Here is a 24,217-nt window from a genome sequence, read left to right on the forward strand (position 1 = left end):
GTCTATATTCTATATTTGCACTGTGAAAAAAATAAAACATCAGGTCTGTGGCCCAAGTTCTGCAGAGCCTCCGTTAGTTGTGTGGATACAGTAATGGAGAAGCGTGCCACAGGGAGGCTGTGTGTGTGTGTGTGTGTGTGTGTGTGTGTGTGTGTGTGTGTGTGTGAGAGAGAGAGAGAGAGAGAGAGAGAGAGAGAGATGGAGAGAGAGAGAGAGAGATGGAGAGAAAACAACTTTGTTTTCTTTCAGCTTTTGCTCCTTATAGTAAGCCTACATGTATTTTTTGATGACAGAAACAGTACAACATATGACAAAGAGTAAAGCTTGACTTCGGAAAGAATTATCCAGATATCCAAAATTTAAAAAATTGAAAGTGTTAATAAAAGTTTCTAGTCAAAGTATAGTCTGCCTACTTTTTCAAGGAAAAATTTGTAGGCCAAAAGCTATGACATATATATTTACATGTACATTTACGTCATAAAATATCTTATAGATATATTATTCTTATTTTTTCGTAAGACACTGGAAAATTAATTCTTGTATTTTCTACCAAAATTACTTAAACAGTTGGGAAAATATATAATTTCAACTGCTTTACTTTCAGTCCTCGTTTTCAGCACCAAATGTACGCTACTCCACGATCATCACTCTCCGTTTCAGTCCAAGTAAAGGATAACTTAACAGCCCGTGATATCACACTGACTCTCCGGGCTCATGCATAATGAGATAACAGCCTAAACGGCAAAATGAGACCTTTTGGTGCGCACACTGCAAAAAATGACAACTTTGACAAGTGGTGTGTGATGTCACGTTGCTCCTGTCTATCACCGAAATCACCATATTCTGTTTATAGGCTGCTCTGTTGAGTTTATCGTTTCCAATGTTTTGCGTGTTTCAAGATGAACAGGGGCAAAGTACAGAGTTATTCACCGTCCACTAAATTACAGTTCAAGACAAACATTGACAAAAAAAAGAGAAGGAAAGGTGGACTAAAATTTCCAACGATCGCACAGCCAAGGCTGATTATCTGCTCTGTGTGTGTATGAAAACTTAAAAGGTGGTTGTTTTTTGCAGTGCCTCGATTGGTACGTCTTTGCCCTGACATGACAAGGGTCAGATGTATCAACGTCTGTGGTGGTGTAACCTGTGTGAAGCCATAGGATTTAACGCAGGAGACGAATGAACTCTATTCCGATTTATTTGAGTGTATTTGTCCTCCTGCTCGGAAGCGTGTATTGTGCTCCGTGTCTTGTTCTTTGGGGAGTAAATAACTGGACATTACAAGGTTCATTCATAACATTCAGAGACAACCTGCTTGAGCAAACTGATCGTTAATTGGTTCTGTTAATTACCCATGTATTAATAGAAGTACAGGCAAAACAAAAAACAAAAAACATATGGTCGATTACTCAATGTACAGTATCTGCTGATGCGCCTATCAAATTGAGACGGGGTCTTATGTTTAATGAACTTCGTTGTCTGGAGCCAGAAGTTAAGAGAAGAAGAGGTCGCGCGTCATGACGCAAGGAACGCAAAAATGCCAAACGGGTTCCTGCTACCAGACTGGGATTATGGAGGAGTTTAGAGCGGAAAAATCAGAAGACCTGGGGTGGGGACCTGGAAGGAATTATTATTTGGGGTATAAACCAATACTATTCCTGCACAGTCTGCCCCCCACGCCCCCACCCCCCTCATCGACCCCCCCTCCCCGAGTCCTACGTCGTGGACTCCAGGCTTTCCGCTTTCGCACGTTGGCTCATGATGCGCAGTGGAGGGTTGGAGAGGGAGCGCGCGCGAGAGAATGAGAGAGAGAGAGAGAGAGAGAGAGTGGTGTGCGCGCCGGGGGGGGGGGTGGTAGAATTGACGAAGGCAGAGACTGGGAGAGAGAGAGAGGAGGGAAAGAAGGAGGTGACGGACCTGCTCCTCTGGGACACACGGCTGTACCGCTCACTGCTCGGCGCTTTTCGGCGGGGGTCGGCTCACACACAAAAAAAAAAAAAAAAAAAAAAAAAAAACGGTCTTCAGCTCCTAAAATAAGGCACCAATAAGGAGCGTCTTGTTGTAGCTGTCACCGAGCTCTGCGAGGATCGCCGCGGTCGCTGCTCCGCTTGTAGGAAATCTGGACTTAAAACTGTGAGAGGGGAGGGAGAGAGGGGGGAGAAAAAAGCAGGATTCATGGAGGCTCTGTGCAGCTTCATCGAGCAAAACGCCTGGATTATCTGATTTGGGGAACGGGAGCGTTGCACAGTTTAAAGGCGAGACGTGTTTCTTTTTCTTTCTCTCTCTCTCTCTCTCTCTCTCACGTTGTGCCACCGCCGTGTCCAACTCTATAGGCTGCGACGTGTTTTTGTTTGGAGGTAAGCTGATCCTGCTCTGATCCGGCTACGTGTATTCACTGTTGTTGCCAATTCATAGCGGTTTTTACATCGCAGTATATAGAGGCTGCTCTGCTCTGCTCTGCTCTGCTCTGCTCTGCTGTGCGTTGCACGAATCGTTGCTCGCTGCAGAAGTGACACCGTCTGAGTGGCGAGGATTTTTCTCTTTCAGTGTGTTTCACTTTGTTCTGGACGTCACCGTGTCGCTACATAGCAATAAAGCTCATGCCTTTTGTTTTGTGAACGTGAATAGGAAATAAGTGTTTCCGAATATTATAGTAAGCTGCCTGCATCAATGAGCAGCCGTAGTTCTTTCCCAAAATAGGTCATCACTGTTGTAATGTTTGGGGGATTCTATAGACAGCGTGAATCGGTCTTATTCAAATAATAGGCTATCTCTATCAATAACCTAAAATAGACTAGATTTGTAGCAATAATCTTGGCACAAGCCAAACGTTCATCTTATTTAGACAGTTTAATGTAGGTTGAATTTATTATGCTGTTACTCTGAACACTCATGTTGATATGTTAATATATGATGCTATTTTTAACGCTGGGAATCCTGAGCTGTAGTTTTTAGCCCGTGATGCATTTAGCACACTGGACTTCCGAAGATGAGAAAACTTTGTGTTGACATAGTAACAAAGTTTACTTGTTTCTGCCTGTGTGTGTGTATATACAGAAGCTATATATACATATATATATATAAACTCATTGAAATCAGTAATAATGTTAATGAGGAGGAGCCCCACTCACACACTGACATATCTGTTTTTTTTTTTTTTTGGGTCTTCCAGCTGGGGCGGTATAGTTTTCGGAGCTTCTGTCATGGCGGACCAAGAGGAGACTTTTGGCCTCCAAAACTCTCCTGGTGGCTCGGATTCAAGGGAAGTACAGAGCGATAATAAATCAGAGAAGCAGAACGGGACCTCGAGCAAATCCCCATCCTCACAGACAACTTACATCCAGCAGGTCAGTATCAGTCAGGTCAGTGTGCAGGCCTCTCACTCTCACTGCTGCAGGCTGCAAACCGAGCTCACACATCCACACCGGACAAATATTCGTCTGCGGTTTGACGCTGTTGCTTTGGATGTTAAAATATCCACAATCAAACAAACAAAACAAAAAAAAGCCCGCTAATGGGATATATAAATCCTGCTACTTTCCAAAATAAATATGTAGCCTATAGATTATGTAATATAGTCTGCCTTATAATAAAGTTATAGTTGTGAAGTTGAGTATAATTGAGTTGCTCTAAGAAACTGGCTAAAAAAATAATTAAAAGTTAAGATTTTGAAGCATTTCGATTAGTTTTAGTCAAGGTTTTATTAGTGAATATGAGAATATATTTCTGACAAGCTTTGCAGGAGACTATGCTCAGAGCTAGACATTATCTGTGGCTTATTATGCTGTATATTGTTTTTAGGACAAATGTGTACCCAAGGCCCAACAGGTTGAAGACTGCAGAGTGATTTAGTGCAGCACGATGTTACGTTACTAAGTGGTTACACCAGGGTTACATTGTCACTACATATCTTATATTATTTATTGCTTAGCAGCACAGTGGTCCAAAGATTATTTATAAAAATGTTTTTGCATGTTTCTTTAAAATCAAAAACAATGTTTCGCGTAAATCTACAGTTATTTATCATTTATAATTCACCTTCAGCAGCTGAAGGCAGATGTTTTTCACAACAGGCCTTTTCACCAACTCAGAAGGCCTCAAAACCATGTGAGACTATAATGTATGGCACCTCTGCGTAAAACTGAAGAACAAGCCCTTTATTATTATTTTTGGGTTTACAAAAAAAAAGCTGCGGGCGCTACAGAGACTAAGATGTTTTACTTTGAAGGGAATGGAGGGAATAAAAGTCTACCTGCACGAGAGGGAACTGTGGATGAAGTTTCACGAGGTGGGGACGGAGATGATCATCACCAAAGCCGGAAGGTAAGACACCACACTATCAAAAAAAAAAACATTTAGCCATTATTATTATTATTATTATTGTTATTATTATTATAACTGGGGAGAACTAATCACAGGGGTTTATTGGCTGCATGTGTGCTTGTTGATAAGGCTTCCCCCACGCCATTAGAGTGTATGAATTTTATCTAGGCCTGTTTGTGAGTTCAACTGTGGACTATAGGCCCCGATTGGAATTTTTTCTTGCGTGGGGATTTTGGAAATATACACTGTGAGGAACCACAGAGAAAACACAGAGCATCTGGTGGACGCTTTAACGCTCTGCAGCACCGCATAGCTACGTTTTAGTCTGGGTGGCCCTGTTGGGAAATGCAATTCCATCGACCAATCATCCTGAGAGAGCAAATGGACAAACCCGTCCTCCGGTGTAAAATAACTGCTGAGTACGAGTCTGCTCCCTACTAGTGAAATAAAGTCATTTTAGGGAACATGTGCTCTGCCATTTGTGATCTGTGTGTGTGTGTGTGTGTGTGTGTGTGTGTGTGTGTGTGTGTGTGTGTGTGTGTGTGTGTGTGTGTGTGTGTGTGTGTGTGTGTGTGATTGTATGCAGACACTTCCCGCTTGCAACACTTTTTTTGCATGCAACATGTTACGCAGCGGCTGTAGCTACACGTTTCTCGCTGTCAGCTCCACACTTTGCCCTCTGGCTGCATCCAGTCAAAATAACGCGCGTCGGCTGAGTGTGAACGTGCACGTAATAGACTGTATGCATGATGACCGCTGGTGTCTGCTCATGTCAAACGGCCGGGGGCTCACGTGTGTGTGTGTGGGTGTGGGTGTGGGTGTGGGGTTGTGTGTGTGTGGGGTTGTGTGTGTATTATGAATGGCCAACATTTATAATTTAACACAGCTACATTTCATTGTGCTCTCCGGTGCGGCCAGTTGTTTTCTCACAGCTGCACAAAGTCTCCCATTATACTCCCGTCAGTCATTTCACTCGCGTTTTTGGCGTGAAATGATATTACACAGCAGCCCTCCTCATCTTCAGCCCTTCCCTCTGACTCGTGAGACTTGATAGCCTTATTCATATTATGTGTTTTTTTCCCTGCTGAATGACAGATAGCCTACCAAATATCCAAGTGATTTACTAAACGGATCCTGCAAAAAAAGGAAAAAAAAAAAAAAAAAAATCTGGCCCAAAGTGGAAAAACGTTTTATAATGTGCAGGTCTCACACAGACCTAAGGCCCTGCTCTGATAATAGTCTTTACCTTTCCAAACCAAATATAGTTTAGTTTAGGTTAGTTTAGGTTAGTTTAGTTTTCAAATTCGAATCATTAAAATGTCATGAGCTTTATTCTGAAAACACTCATTTGTTTTCATTCCTAATTGGACACTTGCACCATCTTAAACGTTTGAAAATGGCCAAAATTCTGATGTGAATTCTTGTGATTTCTTCTCCAGAGCAGAAAACAGTGAAAACACACCACAGTCTATATATAAATATATATATTTTTTTTTTGCTTGTGCGTGTCTCCATTTTTTTCCACACTTAAAATACCATAAAGCGCAATAAACCGTCTTTTGTCCTTTACAGGCGAATGTTCCCCAGCTTCAAAGTGAAGGTCACGGGACTAAACCCCAAAACTAAATATATTCTCCTGATGGATGTTGTTCCTGCGGACGACCATCGATACAAATTCGCCGACAATAAATGGTATGTAAATATAGGTTATAACACACACATACACACACACACATATACAAAAATCACTCTCAAGGACTTTTCCCTCCAGAAACAAACTTTTTCTTCAACTTTACGCGCAGGACATTTCATAATAATGGAGGTCATTGTTTTGGGGGTCGCAGCTATCTCTCTCTGCTGAGTTTACTCCAACAGGAAATCTTATATATTGTTGTCCTGATGGAGGAGAATCGGAAGTGAACGTATTCATTCCTCGAGAATTATGAACTGTGTGTTTTTTAATGGTTGCCAAGAAATGTAGTCACCAGGGAGAGGAGACGTTTGTGCCGGAGCTGACTCCTCGGTGCTGAATGGATGTTTGATGACTTCTCCTAAAGCTCTACCAGTCTATATATGTGCACTGCAACAGGGCTTTCTTTCACCGTGCAGCATAAACATATTTGTTTAGTGTCATGTCGATCTCTCTAACCTTGGCCAGGAATGCCTTGTTCGGGTCAGTGCCTGTCAATGAGGAGTTACTTAAAGAGGATAATCACATGCCAATACTGCCGACAATGACCTGTCCAAAGCATGTCCTGGACCTAAGTCTCCTCCTGATCTAACTATGTTGGAGGACAGTTTCTACCAGCTCTAATGTGACCACTGACAATCCAAAACCAACCTGTGTTATCTATAACACACGACGGCACAGTGTGTAATTTCATCCATCCATTTAATTTAAATAAGCCCAGGTGCAAAGGTTTTTAGAAAACAGATAAACATAATTAACTGAGTTCAGCGTTTGTGGCTTTTTTTTTTGTTTGTTTGTTTGTCTGTTTGTTTGTTTTTCTGTTCTGTTTTTGTGTCCTTTGTGTGTGTGGTTAAATTTTCTGCGCGAAATATATTCATTTCATATTTCTTTTTATCATTTTTATTCAATTTTGAAATCTCTCTGCTCAGCTTCAAAATTGTTAAATTGTTAGAAGCGAATGAAAAATGTCTAATTAACATTTTGCACCGCGGACATGGTCCACCTCTTCCAGTGTCTTAGCGCCTGCACCGTTAGCTGGCCTGTGTGTGTGTGGGTGTATGTGTGTGTTTGTGTGTGTTTGTGTGTGTTTGTGTGTGTTTGTGTGTGTTTGTGTGTGTGTGTATGTGTCAGCCCAAGGTGTTATTACAGTGTGACTGTGTTGCTGTGATTCAGGTCTGTGACCGGGAAGGCAGAGCCCGCAATGCCCGGGAGGCTCTACGTTCACCCGGACTCTCCCGCCACGGGGGCGCATTGGATGAGGCAGCTCGTCTCCTTCCAGAAGCTGAAACTGACCAACAACCACCTGGACCCGTTCGGACACGTAGGTGCCGAGGCCTATCATCTATATACCTTTTAAAGCACATTGCTCGTGTGTCTGTGAATGAAATAATAACCTGGCACTGCATTGATCAAAGTCCAGAAATGATTTTTTTTTCGCATGGTTTGTTGCTCAGTGGCACCTCAGCGCGTGTTCTACTGTTCTACTCATCTGTAGGCCTCTCTGTCACGCTTTACAAAACAAGTGCTGGTTTTCACATCTGATCATTGACTGATGATTGTTTTTCTTCGTTTAATCTCAGAACTTTGTTAAGCATTTGTATGAAAATCACCCAGAACATAAAAACATGGACAAAGTGGACACTGTTAACTAAGGATGAAAATAACTGACTTTAAATTATTATCATTATTATTGTTATTATTATTAGTTAGAGAACATTCAGTTTGAGTGTATTTGTTGAGACTCATAAACCACTTATTTACACCTATTGCACCATGGAGTTTAAGAATCACAGGCCTAACTTTGAAAAACCGAAAGATTCAACTGCATCCTCCTACTTACTTTAATTTTAAAAAAATCTATTTTTTTTAACTGTAATTTTTTGCATGACTAGACACCAATGAGGCTGCATGTTGTCCATTAAATTTACTTTAAAAATTGAACAGACCTATTTCAGCAATTCTCCAGCATCAGGTCCTTTAAACTCACTGACCTCATGAGGTTTTGACTGTGTTACTGTTGTTGTTTGAATTCTATTTATTCACTGGAGACTTTCTGAATATTTGCAAAGTAGTATAAAGTACTATATACTCAGTGCTAAAAAAATTGTTGCTGCATTGTTGTTTTAATTATTTTGCTGTCTAAAGTGTCTAGAGTTATCTTTCAAACTTATTACTTGAACTTAAACTGTTTTTGTATTTTTTTCTGATACAAATTAGTTTTTCTGCAGTATTTGAGAGAGTATTGATTTAGAAAATTCACAGACAGGAAAATACAATTTATGAGGTTTTGTTGAAACTATGGTTGCTTGTGTTTGAAAAGAAAAAAAATAGTCAATATATTTAAGAGTTAAAAATATTTAAAAAATGAAAATATAATCTATTTTCACAATTACTATCAGGAAATCTTAAAAAAAAAGCTGACCATTTTTATCAGTCGCATAAAGAAATCATGTTTAATTCTTTGACTATGAAATGCAAGAGAGATTAATTTAAATGACAGCAAATTGTGAACAATGTTTAAAATCAGGTAATACCATCCTTAAAAATTACTTCTGAAAAATTTAACAGAACGGTAATTTTTTCCCCCCTAATAGAGTTTTGTTAAACTGAAATACCAAAGTCAAAAAATAACTCAGCAAAGTCAGTTAGTTGTAAATGTGCACTTGTGATGCTTTCCTTAATAATGAACATCATAAATAATGCTATAGCCCTAATTTGCACACAGTAAAAGAAAAGGAATATAATAACGTTCTATCGAGTCTCCTTTACTTTAAGTTGCTGTTTGGGAGAAAAAAACTCTAATCTCAAATACTGATTACAAAATCATCTTTTGAATTTAGACTCCTTTCATCCTGCAAATGTTGATGGTAAAGTAGAATAATATGTTTGTTATACAAGCATCCTGACACCTCTTTGGTGCTTTGCGTTGCCGGGTTTATTATAGCACCCCCTAGATTCAATAAAGTCGCTGACCTCCTGGAAGTCTGCTTTCATAAGTAAAGGGGAGCAGTTGTGCACTTTTTAGCAAAAAGGAAAGCAGCAATTGCACCCCCTCCCATCGTCCCCCCACCCCCTTTACCAGCGAGGGATTGCATGGTACCCATTTCCTAACTTAAACTCCTCATTATTCTCAACTCAATATCTGGCCCCAGGCTTTTGTTATTTCTGTCGTACCCAAAACAGAAAACACAAATATCACTTACTTCATCAACGTGTTTTCAGGCTACAAATGAGGCTGTTGGCCGCAGGTTTTCATAAAATTTTGAGTTGATGGGCACATTGAGGCCTAATTAGATGTCTTGTTGTGGAAATGAAATAGTCACACAATTAGCTTTCTGACTAATAGGCCCAGTCGTTAAAGGAAAAAAACAATAATGAGGTTGGGTAAAAGAGGCACATCAATAGCGGCCCCGTTTTTAAGGACAGAGGTTAAATTATAAAGGAAAAACACCAGGAAATGAATTAAGTCAAAGTCATTAAAAGTGTTCAGTTAATGTTATTTAGAGATGTAAAACTGAATACGGTTCAACAGGGATGAGGAAAAGTTTGTTTATTTTGGTAGTTTTGTGCAAATATAAGAGGTCATTAAGAGGCAGAAAACCTAGTCTTATTATAATTAAGTATTAAATGTATTCCAGTTATCATGCCCACTGAACACGGATGAACAATTATTCTGATAGCTACAGGTAGTCTGACTAGTGTCAAGTCTTTTACAGCCATTTGTATCATTGACTCCAGTTTGAATCTAAAATGAGACTGAAAAAATGCATACCAGTGTGTATTCTTCCACCACACACACACACACACACACACACACACACACACACACACACACACACACACACACACACACACACACACACACAGCCACTATCGATCCACATGGCACCAATGGTGGTTGTTGCCTTTCCAAAGCCCAGCTGGCGAAATGAAACTGGGGCTCGGTCGGAATGTGCAGCATCGTTGTAAATTTTGGGTTAACGTGCGTTTTTTGATTGGTTGCAGTAGTTCCTGGCTCGCACTGTTTTGCGCTGGGAGACGGCACCATGGGATTCATAAATGAAACTCTGGTGGCTGGCCAGAAATCTAATCCATCAGCTTGTTGGTCCAGCTGGTTGAAATAACTTGTAGATGATTTATAATTACTAGCAGTGAGACATGAGACCAAAACAGATTGCTGATTTAGATTGGAACAGCTCGGGACAGGCCTGAAACAGACATTTTTTCTAGAAATGTCTGGTAATGAGACACACGTCTGCGGACCGAGCAGGGCCGAGCTCACAGCTCAGGACTGCTGTGAAGACAGCCACATGGGGCCTGAGTGTTTGTGTGCAGGGTTAAATGTGCAAACTTTGTTTGTTTTTTTTAATTCAAATGAATCATAATTAACAGGTTGAACTGCAACAAAGTCTTCTAAAAATTACTTTCATATACAACTTGTTTGCAATAGCAAAGAAAAATGCTGCAGACTACATTTTCTTACATAATCATAGTTTTGAATGGTGTTTTTGTTTTCTCCAGTTGCATGTTTGTTTTTTGCAACAACACAGCACAGCACAACAGCATGGTTCGATGGCATATGTAATAGGTTACATCTTATTGGCACATATAGTGTATGTAGTCAGCTTTTTCCAGCATTTTACATATTGATCAGAGCATAGTCATAGAGATCAGTTCCTCCACACAGTGGATTCCACCGAGAACTCTAGTTGAGGATAGTGGGTATGAATACGGTTTTATGGTGAGAATGGTTTCACTTGCCATTACACACATGCATGTTAATAAAACACTAGAACAGTTGTGAAAAGTAACTACGTACATTTACTCTCAACTACTGTACTTAAGTACAATTTTGAGCCATTTGTACTTGAGTATTTCCATTTTATGACACATTATACTTTTTATTCCACTGCATTGCAGTTGAAATATTATGCCTTTTAGCCCACTATACCTGCCAGCTGTAGTGACTGTGGTAGTTCGGTCCTACTTTGCACTTTGCAATTTACAACAACTGGTGATCGGCTTATAAAACATGACGTGCTGCTCTCAGTTAAACGACACAAAAGCACGGTTTGAACGAGTTTCACCTTAAAATGCTGCTCAGTGCATTGCTAATGGTAATTCACTCTGGAGGGGGACATTGTACTTAATGAGTACTTTTGATACTTAACTTCATTTTGCTGTCAACACTTTGACTTTGTATTTTTCCTCTTGAACCATTACAGTAATACTGTGGACTCACTGTTATGGATTCATGTAAGCAAATTGGTGTTGTTTTCTTGAATTCCTAAAAATCATTTGTTTTAGTCTCAGGTTTCATACCAAGCTGCAGTTTCAGCTTTGATCTCCCTCTCAACTCCAGGAATATTTCTCAATGTTATTCACCCCACCCCACCCCCACCCTCGCTTTGCTCCTGCACTCGTCTCCCCGTCTTCCCACACATGTTTTGGCCAGGAGGGTGGAGTGTGAGGATCGCACTGTTTATATTTGAATGGCAGTGTGCGATGAGCAATAGATGATGGTGTACAAAGCCTTCTAATCCCGAGGCTCAGGGAAACTCTCTGATGTGGTGGAACTTGAAAGGAAAGGGCAGCGGCGTGAGACCCAAAGTGATCCCTCACTATCATTAAATACTATCATCCAGAGGCTGGGGGGGGAGGGGGGGCAGAGATACTGAGACCCAGGCAGGGCAGCGGCTGGGCCTGGGAGACGAGGCGTGTGCTGGGGCCCCAGTGGGTGGTCTACAGCTACACCCCTACCCCCACTTTACCCCCCCCCCCACTAACACACATAACTGGACTTTGGGAACCCACAGCCAGTGGACCGTGCTATTTTCCGGGGTGAAATGTACACTTAGAAATTTCCATGCAACTTCTAATGTGTCACAGCGGCGGACATTTGTAGCTTCTAAAGCCATGTAGTGCTGTGAATGATGGGTTCACATTGATGGGCTTGTTGTTGCGGTCTTGTCCCAAGCTTGGACGTATCTCTGCAGACCTCAAATAAGCCATCAGTGAACGCATGCCTGGGAAACTGTTTCGTTTAACCTACTTCTTACTCTGCACTGTGTTCAGATAGTTTTGAAAAGCTCTTTCATAGAAAGTTAAAGCCTTTCTGGATCCAAACAGAATGGAAGCGCTGTTTTATATGCGGTTAACAATAGCTTTCATTTGCACAGTGACATAACTTCACAACACAGGAAACAATGAACTTCAATATGAAAATGAAGACAAATTTACCAACAAAGTTTCATTTTTCTCAGTCTAGGACTCAGTTCTTGGTAAAAACAGACCCAGTATGCAAACCCTAAAGCCCCTTTGCTGCAAATAGTTTCATTTATGATAGATTAGAAATTTTGCAGAAGTCACCCACTCTTCAACAGCTTCCTTATCTCACCAATGTGATGATATTTTCTGCACAGGGTCAGTAACTTCCATTAAATCATCTTGCATCTACAAAAAGGTGCATGGCAGGCAGTTTCTGCCCATTACAAAAACCTATTGCACCATGAAATGAGATCAAGTTCAACTGGAAATTAATAATGGATGACCATCGTATCATCCCTGTGGTGCACTCGGCTCTAAGAAAGGACCTGGGGTTATGTGTAATACTGCGGGATGCCCCAACAGGCACTGGAGGTCAGGGCGATCCCTTGTCTCTTCTCATGTTGGCAGTGAAAGGCAGGTACAAAAACAACCTTTGAGATAGCAGATAAGAGGAATGCCTATGGGACTGAAAGGTGGGGGTAGCTGGGTTTAAAAAAAAAAAAAAGGGGGGGGGGGGGGGGGTAAGCCCTGTTTTTTTAATCTTTAAATGTAAGTGGATCGGGTGAAAATAAAAACCATTAGATTTCCTCAGGGCCGATGACCATGACCCCCTGTTCCGTCAAAACAATTAGACTTAAGGCCCACGCATGAGAGGGCCTGAAAAGAGAAGTTCAAGGCTCAAGTTCAGCTGTGTGGAGCGCGTCTTAATGTCGCCAAGCTAGCCACTGGTAGTAGTCATTAGTTAGCACAGACTAGGTTAGTCAGATTAGAAAGGCAACAAGAGAGCGGGCGTGCTTAAATCAGTCTATTATTCTTCTGGGATTGCTCATCTCATTACCCTGTATGACTGTTACCATGGGAACACTATAATTAGAATATTGCTAGTGAATCAGTCTTAGAGTTTACTTCATTTTCTCAGGCTGACGTTTATTACTTTGAATGAGTAGAAAGGTTCAAATGAGTGGGCCTTCTAATAACACTGCACACTGCCCAATTTTATTTGAAATATATATGAAACAATAAAACTTCCATTGCCTTTTGTAGTCCAATAAAAGTTTTAGCTTTGGTCAAACGTAATTTTGGGTTGTTTTTTTTTTTTTTTTAATGCTGCAGTTTTTGACTGAAAGTTAATCTCAATTTGATTTATTGAGGTTTTGTGAGATTAATGGATTACATTACCTTAATCTTAGTAGCTGCCAAGCCTTCTTTATTTAAATAAAATTTCTCACTTTTCTGCAATGAATGACTCACTTCCTTTTATCTTTGAAGAATGTCATCATTATGCTCACCCATGTCTTGTATATGTTTGCATATGTTATCATGGAGAAATACTGAAATGTTTTGCAGAGTGGTGAGCATTCTAATCCTGTGCACCAGCGTGTCTACGTCTCAAATGCAAATGTAGAAAACTGTAGAAATGCAAATGTTTGAAAACTGCTCATGAGGCCACACGTGAGCAACAATAACCTCCAAACTAACAAAGCAACAAATACAGTTATGATGGAGGTTGGGGAAACTAGGATTTGAGGGGAAATATAAGAGTGCTTCACCTTTATTTTATTCATTTATTTATTTTTTTTTACAACAACTGCTGAAGAAAAAGTTTGTGTGTACAACAAATTCTGTCACTGCCCCAAAGTTTTTATTTATTTATTCTTTTTCACAAATTTTGTTGATAATATGCAGTCAAGTATCTAACGCTATACGCTCCACGTTTCCTTCATTGTAGATCATCTTAAATTCGATGCACAAGTACCAGCCGAGGATCCACATTGTGAAGGCGGATGAAAATAACGGCTTTGGCTCCAAAAACACGGCCTTCTGCACCCACGTCTTCCCCGAGACTGCCTTCATTGCGGTTACATCCTATCAGAACCACAAGGTAAGTCCTGCTCCTTTTGGATTTTGTTTTTTGTTTTTTTGTTTTTTAAGTGCAGTCGGCGACACAGTAACTAGGCAACTTTAAATGCGAGGCGTATTTTATGAAGCGATTTCAATTTAATAAGGTAAAAAGGAAAACGCAGCAGAAATACAAACAGGACCGTATGTTGCACACTTTTAAATATGCAGGCCGATCATATGCAAATAATGTAAAGGTCTAATTTATCGTAACCCTAATCAAATAGGCTAATTAAAAAAAATAAACATTAACAATGTCACCTGCATTTTTTTTCTACTGAACTCCTGATGGCAGGCTGGGTGTGCTGGTTGCAGGAGAGAAAAAGAAAAGCCATGCACGGTTCTCTGTGAGGTATAGCGAAGCAAAGCCTCGTCACTGTCAGCTGAAAGTCTCTGATTGAGTCACTGACAGACGAGGGAAAGCTGCAGATACCCGACTAGACGACGTCTGACCTCAGGAGACTTTTTTTCCCCAAGTTACAGGCCTATGCAGCGCTTTGTAGAGGGAGACGAGCTCCAGATAAAACAGATAGGCCTACAGATACTCCTCAGGCGGATAAACACATGATGGTGATGATGATAAAAACAGAAACAATAATAACAGCCAATATTAACGGCTGCAAATACTAGTAATAACAATATTATGTTTAGGTTTTTATTAGTGATTAAATAAATAGTTGCGGATCTCTGCTACTTTATGAACACTTTGAAATAGTTTGTGCCAATTATTTGGTCAAAATGTGTTTGTTTGTTTGTTTGTTGTTGTTTTTTTCAGTCAGTTTCACACAGGCAGAAAAACAGTGGAGGTTATATGAACTTGATCACCACATTACGAGATTATCTCTGGCCTGTTATTTATCAAAATAGCCCTTGGTGCGTTGGTGACATGATGCGCAACATAAAACAGAAGGTTACAAAGTCTCCTGCTTAAGCAAAATAAAAATAAAATACAGGCTAATATAATTAAATAAAACGAAAAATGATCTATCTAACTAATATACGTGTTTCTTTTTTAATTATATTTAGGCCTATTTATTTATTTTTAGTTTCTCGCAGTCAGTTGACGGGGCATTAACCTGTAATACGAATAGTTCATAAAATATTTTCTGGTTCTTTTCTGCTTATTTGATTGTGTAAGAGCTGAAATCATGCGAAGTTTTTTTTTTTCATACAACAATTAAGAAAATGGCATAAGCCCATAATAATATTAAATCGAAGATATATGTAGGATATCTGTGGTTTTTCGAGGCCTCGCAGTTGTTTATTCCTCCTGGAGTTAGACTTGAAATAAAACTCAGTATTTACTCTGTCCAAATTCGTTGGAGGAAAAAAAAAAAAAAAAATCTCGGGATCACAGATATCTGTAAACAGCGTCTGTTTAACGTCACGAAACCATGTAGGCCTACATGTTTTTAGTTTGGGGAATATGGGAGAAAAGGGGCGAAAGCTCATAATGTCCCCTCAGCCAATCCGAAGCCTCCGCGCTTCTGGGAACAGGAAGCGCAAATGACCGACATTCTGTAGAAACCATTCATTATTTCCAAACATGTTATTGGGGGGTTGAGATCGTAACCCCGGGCTAATTATTGGGGCTTTCCAGACCTGCTGAAAAACAAGCATTTCTGATTTCCAGGCGCGTTACCACCACTGTCTAATCAAACAGTCTTGACATCTGCTAAAGCAATATGTGCTGCAGCAGGCATGTGTCCAATTCACCTGTTTGACTCTCAGCTAATGAAAATGGTCATAGTCTCTGGTCTCAGGCCTTTTCTGTCACAGCTGTAATTAAAACTTTTTCTTTTTTTTTTTTTCCAAACTGTGTTTTCTGAAATAATATTGAGCTGAAAGACGAATGCAAATCGACAGCTCTATAGCTTCAATTCAAGTTCTATTTAATAGAAAATCTTATTTTGAGAGCTTCTCTTCTTCCAGCTAAAATAGCGCAAAGCATCTGGAAATATACCGGCCTCAGTTATTTTAATGAGCGTAGTTTGGACACAGTCTAGAAAACTGTGCAGTCTTTGAAGTTGTGAATGAATTTTTGCCCAATTGTCTTGAGTCTACTCCCAAATTATTTTTAATAGTATTCATACTCTCTGCTTTGATTATTTCCATCCTCCGAGCCCAGTCAGTAGGAGAACTCACATGTGTTTTTGCAAAATGTATTATTTTCTTTTTCTGTAAACTGATCTCAGGCTATCACTTTGGAATGGGCAATTATTTGTCTAGCTGTGTTTCTTCTTGGAGCACTTGCAGAGGGTATAGAGAGTGCACCAGGACTCTTAACTTGTTTCTTTTGTTTTGTTTTGTTTTTTTTTATTCCAAAAGATGAAACAATATGCGAACGCTCTGCCAGGCTGCGTATATTAACAAGAAGCTAGCAAAGTGTCACACGAGAGATTTTACAAGGTTTGGTGAAAGTGTCAGCCAGCGTGCAGACAAACCTCCAGTCTTGTCAGAAAGCTGGAAGCACACAAGAGCTGCCAACTAATTACCTGCCAGAAACCGCTGCTCACTTGAGGGATATCCCTGGATTGTGTTTAACCTCTTTGGGATTCACTTACTGTTTCAAAACAAATTCTGCGCTTTTGTTGTTTGACAAAGACATTGTTTTTTTTTTTACCAAAAACTTAGTCATATCATAAATCATATTATTTTCATCTGTCAAGTTTGTGCCAACTATCTGCTTAGCCAGAGAGCATCAAATGTAACATTATAAATTATGCAATGAAAATATGTCTTATTGAGACACGCTTTTTATTGAATTGTTTAGGACCCCTCAGAGCATCTTCGGTTTCTGGAAATGTGAGCTATCGTTTCGTTCTCCTGGGTGACTCGTGAGCAGTTAGATGCATCCAAAAAAAACTTCAAAACTCAGCTCCACAAAAACATTTTGTAATACTGTCATTATATGAGCCTCAAGCTGAAGAGGACTCACTGTGAGAGTCTAGCAAATACTGAAATGTTGCATTTAAATAGCTGCTATTTTTGGACAAAAAAGATTTGTGTGAGTTCATTTTTAGCGTGGCCATACTTCTTTTAAAAATGCTTCAAAGCTGAAGATCTTGTATTGACGAAGCGCAGCCGGCGCAACAAGTGGTTTCTATTGCACTGTATATGTTACTATAAAGTCAAGTGTGTTTTGCTGTTTCAGATAACCCAGCTGAAGATTGAGAACAACCCATTTGCGAAAGGTTTTCGTGGAAGCGATGACATGGAACTGCACAGGATGTCCAGAATGCAAAGGTATAGTTCAAGAAACTTATATATTCGATGGGCCCTCTTGGAGCACGTGCATATCTATATTGTGTTAGCGACCTATTCCTTTAATTGATCCTGGGCTCTGATACATGGAAATGCTGACACAAACTCAATGATGTCAAATGAGTAGATAAACGTTAACCGCAATTAGGCAGGCATAGCTGACATCCTGGACACACTGTCACTTAACAAGCCCCACTTTAATCCTTCAATCGCCCCTGTGCGAGCTAGTTATGAGTGTTATTTTCAGTGATGTAAGTGTAGCTCTTGATCGTCGGCCAGTTTTCATGCCGAAGACTTTTATGGCTGATCTGGCAGAACCTCTGAAACACAACTGCAACATCTCCCTTCCTCACAGCTCTTTCTAGCAGGATGTTCCAACTGCTAATGCGTCTGCTGCATATGTGTGTGTGTGTGTATGCGTATGTGTGCGTATGTGTGCGTATGTGTGCGTATGTGTGCGTACATGCATGTGTGCTGAATTGGTGGTATCGCTTGGTCCAGCAGCCAAGGCAGTACACAACCACATTGCTCTCTCTCTCTCTCTCTCTCCCCATCTCTCTTTCTCTGTTATTCAGTCCAGATGAGGGATGGAGTCCATACTGCGTGGAAAACACTTTTTCAAAGGACAAAATCTGGTTTTGAAACTCACAGCCCACCAACCCCCCCACCCCACCCCAGCCCCCACACCCCCCACAACCCCGCCACCCCTCTTTGGGCAGCCAATCACAGACGTCGTGTGTATGTGTTTTCAAATGTAGAAAATCCCAAACCATACAACACTTGAAAAGCTGCTTGGCGTTTCCACAAGGTGCTAAAATCCCGCTTCCTTCCCATAACCTTCATTCAGAGCCACAGAATAAAGGTTTTGGTAATTAAGCATTTCAGATTAATGTCAGGATTTATCCTGCAGAGAAAAATCCCTGGACAGTGGTTAGATCCCTGTGCTTTCGAGTAGTTTTTTTTTTTTTTTTTTCTAAATTGCTCGCTTGATTGCATCAGACGCACGTTAAGTTACTTTAAGTAGGTGCGTGCCACAAGATAATACGGCTTTTTAAGTGAAATGCATTTCACCTATCAAAACTTGCAAATATATAGATCTTGGTGAAAGTCCAAACCACACTATCAATCTTGCATGCCATTGTCCAATCCGGCCGAGTACAGTAAGCCATGCACGTCTGCTCTTGGTTACAATTTTGAAGGGAGAGCTTATTGCAAAACCAGGTCACTGTTTCAACTGAAGCGATCCCGAAAATCAAAGAGGCAAAAAGTAGCAAAATGATCTATTGACGGATCCTGAGGATTAATAGGAGTGAAATACATGCTGGCATTTTTACTGGAAAGGGTTTCCCCCAGAGGAGAGTCTCTCTGTGTGTCCCGAGTCTGTGTGAGTCAGTCATGGTGAACGTAGCGGTCTCTGAGAACAAATAAGGAAATGAACAGGATTAAACTACAAGTTTTGTTGTTTTTGTATTTAACTGTTCACGGCAAGTTCACTCTTTAATGTGCACTACAATAGAATATAGTATGTATGCAATAATATTTCAGGTCAGTTCAGGATAATTACTAACAACTGTAACTCTACTCTGCGTGTGTGTGTGTGTGTGTGTCTGTACACAGCACTAAGGAGTATCCAGTAGTGCCTCGCAGTACAGTGCGACAGAGAGTGGGCTCCAGCCAGAGCCCCTTCAGCGGGGAGGTCCAGGGCATGGGCACCCCGAGCACCCTGAGCTCCCAATATTCCCAGTGTGAGAACGGGGTCACAAGCACCTCACAGGACATGTTGCCTCAGTCGGGCTCCTACCCCCTGCCACATGAGCACAGCCAGGAGTACCACTGCATCAAGAGGAAAGGTGGGAGACTCTGCTCTACAAGGTTGCAGTAAAAACAGTGATGGCGTGTGAGGGATGTTGTTTAATATGGGACACATTGATATGGATGACAGATCAAGTCTGCTGCTGTTAATGCTCTTGAATGATGCTATTATTAAGCTGAGGGATATACTGAGTGATAGACAAAGAAAATTATTTGGTCAAAAACAACCGATAAGTCAGTGTCAGATCTGTTGTAGAGTTTATAATTACCTCCTATGTATGAATATTTCTTCACATAGATAATTACCACTGTCATTCAGGTTTCATGCAAAATTGTGATCTGTGTGTATTTTTATTTTATTTTTTTAGAAACAGTACACAATGATCAAAATTAATTAAAATGTAAATATGCCTGAATTTGGCAAATGACAAATTTACATGTCTGGTCTCTTGCCTGATAGTTTTTAGTTTGTTACCACAGACTTATACAGTATTAGCAAATAACATATGTGTATAAAATCCAAGCTAAATATATTCAAACATAGTGTGCTTTATATGTACAGCATGTAAATGTACATTTAATAACACGTTTTTTATCATAGTCATTTAATTAGTGGGAGAATAGTGGATTTAATCATTTGTTTTGGTCTTAATAAACAAAATTAAAAGACAATATTGCATAATTTGTCATTTATACATTTTTTACTTTGCATAAAGAGATAAATTGAGTAACTCTGTTCTTTAACTCATTCTACCTGCAGTGGAGGACGACTGCCACTCAGGTGAGCACAGCTATAAGAAAGCCTACCTAGAGAGCTCGTCCAGTGAGGAGGACCATTACTACCGCCCCGTCGGCTACGCCCAGAGCCTCGGCCTGGCCGGTGGGCCCTACCGCAGTGAATCCAGCCAGCGGCAGGCCTGTATGTATGCCAGCGCATCACAGGGCGCTGAGCCTGTTCCCAGTTTGGAGGACATCAGCTGCAACACTTGGGCCAGCGTCTCACCCTATGGGAGTTGTTCTGTCACCACCATGCAGCCAATGGAGCGGCTGCCCTACCAGCACTTCTCTGCTCACTTCACCTCAGGGTCTCTGGTGTCCAGACTCGGCGGGGTTGGGGGCCACGCCTCACCGCAGCTGGGCGAAGGCCACCACGCAGCCATGTACCAGAGCTCCATGACCCACCAGACTCTGGGCCGCCAGTGCAGTCCTGGGGCTGGGATCCAGTCCCCAACAGCCGGTTTACAGGGAAACGAGTACCTCTATACACACGGCATCCCACGTACATTATCGCCACACCAGTACCACACTGTACATAGTGTCAGCATCATGCCAGAGTGGAATGAGAACAGCTAAAAGCTTTTTTTTTTTTTTTCACCCTCAACAAGTGAAAACATTAAAAGGAAAAAAAAAAAACAAAAAAGGACCAAAATAAGGCAGGGTTTAGATGAACTTATATTTATATTTTTAGAGATGCTGTTCATCTTAATGAGATCAATGTTGGTCCACTGAGACAGCAGTGGATACTGGTGAGATGATGTTGACTAGGAGAGCAAGCATCTCATCACTTAACCTGTTGCGATAGCATCTGCACTTATAAGAAAATGACATAAACTTGAACAAAGAGGAGCCGGACCAGAACTTGTGCAAAGACCTCTCAAGTGCAGAACAAGAGAACACAGTGTGGAAACGCAGACACTGATCAGAAGAAGAAAAACGCTTCATGCTTTGCCACCAGTCCGCTGGTTGATTGTGTCTTCGTGCAGTGGTGTTTTTTGGATGTCAGTGTTTCAAAGACAAGGGAATATGTTTTCATCATTTTTTCAGTACAAACGTCTTTTGTACTCATGTCCCAAATTCATGTAAAAAAAAAAAAAAGAAAAGAAAAAAAAAAGACATTGTCTTCTGTCACGTTAGCCTGAGTTCTCATTTTCTTTTTAAGTTTTTGTAGTTAAACAACTTACTTTGTAGTAAAATTGCTATGAGTTTTAAAAAAAAAAAAATGAATAAGCAAATGGGAGCTTTTGTTGTGGCTCTCTGGTGAATTTGCTTGCTCTTAAGTTTGTTACAAGGGTTATTTGGTTTCCTAAAACCACGCACGTCACAAATCTAATCTTAATGCCACGAAAACGGAAACATGACGGTAGAAGTCACAAGCAGGACAGCACTTCAAGTAGACCATTTATTCACGCACAGACTCTTCGGCTAAACGCTCTTCTTCAACATTCAAACTGGCAGCGGTGGATTTTTAACCTGGACCTTATTTTCCCCACTCATTGCCACCTTGAGCCAAGATTTACAGCAATGAACTAATATAGCCATCAGTTTGCAGGCTGCACTGCAATTTTCCCTGCCTACATCCAAATCTCCTGTCAACCTTTAGGTATATTCAAAGTAATATAATGAAACTCACTTACAAAATTGAGACAGATAAATACAGATTATTGTTGGATGCGGTCATTCCAACAAGTAAAATACAACACTTTGAAGTTGTAGCAACTAAGTCCTAATCACGCATCCATGTAGTACAATGTATACACCACGTAATTGCGTAGTGCATGGATTTTGATTGGGTAGTGTTGTCTCGAATCAAACACCGCCGTCGTGCACTAACTGGAAATGTTGATCGCTGCCGTTAGCTAGCTAGCATTCGGGTTATCGTTCACGGTACCAAATCATTTCAGACTGCTAAACTAACCCAATAAAAACATACTGATGGTTTTCTATCCAACAACAGTATTGTGGTACTAAGAAAAGAAAAAAACACTTGTGGTGCAGTGTTCACTGCTGCAACCAAACAGCTGCAGCTTCCTCTGCCACCATTTTCACAAGTTTGAAAATAGGTTGGTGCATTCTTGGAAGTTCAGAAGAACGTGAAATGAGACACGCTGATAGTCTTGTTCCTCCAGTATTGAAGAAATGACAGAGGACTGGCAGCCAGAAAAGTAAAGCAGGAAGTATGTAAGCAATCACAAATGAACTAATGATTATTTCATATTAACAACGATAATAATGAAATTACAGGTGATTATATGATTTAATCAGACCTCAAGTCATAAGGCGGCCAGAAACACAACACCAAATGAATGTAAATGTTTCTCTGTGTCTGCTGGATCTGTAAATAGGCAATGGGTTGCTAACACAACTTTATAAGGTGATAATATGTCATGCTGTGGGTTTGTCACCTTGTTGTGGAGTTCCTCTGCCCCCAAGTAGCCAAAATAACATTAAGGCGGCTTTAAATGTCATAATTACTCAATCACAGCTATATAATGATAAGTAGTTAGACAATGTGACTGTCATTATGGTGGAAGGGCATCATGTGTTGATCACTGTTTGAGTTTGACTTTGGTTTCGCTTGATAGTGAGAACAGCGCTCCCTGCAGACTGCGAGGGTGTGGGCTCCGCAGCACAAACACTGATGAAGTTCTGATGTTAACGGGGGGAAACAAGGAAAATAACACCCAATGTCCCACTTGGAGAAATGGGTCAACAACTTAAATCTGTTCCTTTTGGTTTATTGATTTATTTACAGGTCGGTTCAGCACTGGCTGTCTGCCATCAATAAAGAGAGCGTGCAAAATTACAAGAATTCTGTGATTTCATACTGCCCTCGTTCTGGTTTTGTAATCCACAAAAAAAAAAGCTTGATCGAACTAAAGTCATATTGCAGTAAGAAAGAGCAACAGTTTTAACTGTAAATGTAACACTGAGATCTTTTATTCGGATTGTAGCCAGTAACACAATACTTGACTTTAACCATCAGTATACAGAAATCCTGGTCATCCTTTGTGTTGTGTTGCTGCTCTGGATCATCCACATCTTATTTTGAAATATAGAGATAAACTACAGCCTTGAGGAATTACATTGTAGTTTCTGATAAGTTTAACAATGTTCTTTGCATCTAAAACACCATGAAAACTTTGCCCTCTTTCTGACATAACAGCCCTGCGATGTTTGAAGGAGATTTTTTTTTTTTTTTTTTTTTTACCTTTGTGTAAGCGCTGGTTGTGTGTTTCATGCAGTCTCATGTTGTACCCAGTGAATGTGTGTGCTCTCATATTTTTTAAGTATTAATCCTCAAAATGGCACTTCTCTGACAATCAAATCAAACCACCACGTAAAGTAGCAGCTGGACATCACATAGAATGTAAATTTGGAAAACGCAAACTAAATTTACTCTGTACACGTTGTAAACAAAAAGTCAGTTTTACCATACAAACGAGTGTATGTTAGAGGTATGTTTTACATGTGGACAAAAGCTAATTTTTAAATGCTTGTAGTCGATAGAATGTTATTTGTCAATAGTATTTATTTTTCAACTATGTAAATCAACCTGCTTCTGCATGTATCAAAGATAGAAGGTCCAATTTCTTTTTTTTTTTATAGCCTGTTTTTTATGATTGTTTATAGGATTTTCTATTCATATCAATCATATTTCTAATCAATCAAAACAGGAGATTACTAGACAGCTGTCAAAAAGTATCAAAATAAGATTGAAACACATGAATAACTTTGTAAATAAACATGTACATAACAGAATACCTGCAATAAATTTAAAAACATGAACACATTGTTCTTTTGTCTGTTCTTGCTGAAAAGTGTATTTCTCCTATCAAAAGGTGATTTTAATTATTTTTGGCAGACTTGGACCTCCTCTCTTGTGTTGGCATGTCCCGACTGAGCTCCACAGACATTTCACTGACTCGCCGCTTCTTATCTTTATCATTATTATTATTGATAGACGGAGTGTGGTGACCTATCTTCTCCCACCATCAACCTGAGCAAAGGTCTAATCAGAATAACTGAAATAACAGTAAACTGAACAGTGTGTATGTGTAAACCAAACATTATTTGCCTGTGACATGCGTGAGTTAACATCAGTTAAATACAGTAGTTGGCAGTAAGTAATTACACTCTAGCATCCCTTTACCCTGTAGATAATCCACAGGATTAAATGTCTGC

At 40.2% G+C, this 24,217-nt stretch overlaps 1 protein-coding gene across 2 annotated transcripts; it reads left to right on the top strand.

Annotated features, from left to right (window-relative positions):
- Window positions 1–2,028: 2,028 nt before the first annotated feature.
- Window positions 2,029–20,608, top strand: LOC111237786 (T-box transcription factor TBX5-A-like). Of its 2 annotated transcripts, none has more exons than XM_022767014.1 (9): window positions 2,029–2,357; window positions 3,173–3,362; window positions 4,229–4,323; window positions 5,896–6,015; window positions 7,187–7,334; window positions 14,010–14,162; window positions 17,334–17,425; window positions 19,061–19,293; window positions 20,016–20,608. In XM_022767014.1, the coding sequence occupies exons 2-9, from the start codon at window positions 3,204–3,206 to the stop codon at window positions 20,606–20,608; spliced, it is 1,593 nt and encodes a 530-aa protein (XP_022622735.1). In that variant the 5' UTR covers window positions 2,029–2,357; window positions 3,173–3,203. The 2 variants fall into 2 exon arrangements, with proteins under 2 accessions (XP_022622735.1, XP_022622736.1); XM_022767015.1 differs by having other exon boundaries at window positions 3,173–3,347.
- Window positions 20,609–24,217: the final 3,609 nt, after the last annotated feature.

Source organism: Seriola dumerili, unplaced genomic scaffold, assembly GCF_002260705.1.
Source record: "Seriola dumerili isolate Sdu_G_001 unplaced genomic scaffold, Sdu_1.0 BDQW01001092.1, whole genome shotgun sequence".
Classification (NCBI taxonomy): Eukaryota; Metazoa; Chordata; class Actinopteri; order Carangiformes; family Carangidae; genus Seriola; species Seriola dumerili.

What these genes read in the sequence shown, in the direction of transcription:
- LOC111237786 (XM_022767014.1), top strand. Translation starts at nt 3,204, where the DNA reads ATGGCGGACCAAGAGGAGACTTTTGGCCTCCAAAACTCTCCTGGTGGC. An exon ending in AGGATGTCCAGAATGCAAAG is followed by an intron (nt 17,426 to 19,060) that starts GTATAGTTCAAG and finishes GTCTGTACACAG; the next exon opens with CACTAAGGAGTATCCAGTAG. An exon ending in CCACTGCATCAAGAGGAAAG is followed by an intron (nt 19,294 to 20,015) that starts GTGGGAGACTCT and finishes TTCTACCTGCAG; the next exon opens with TGGAGGACGACTGCCACTCA.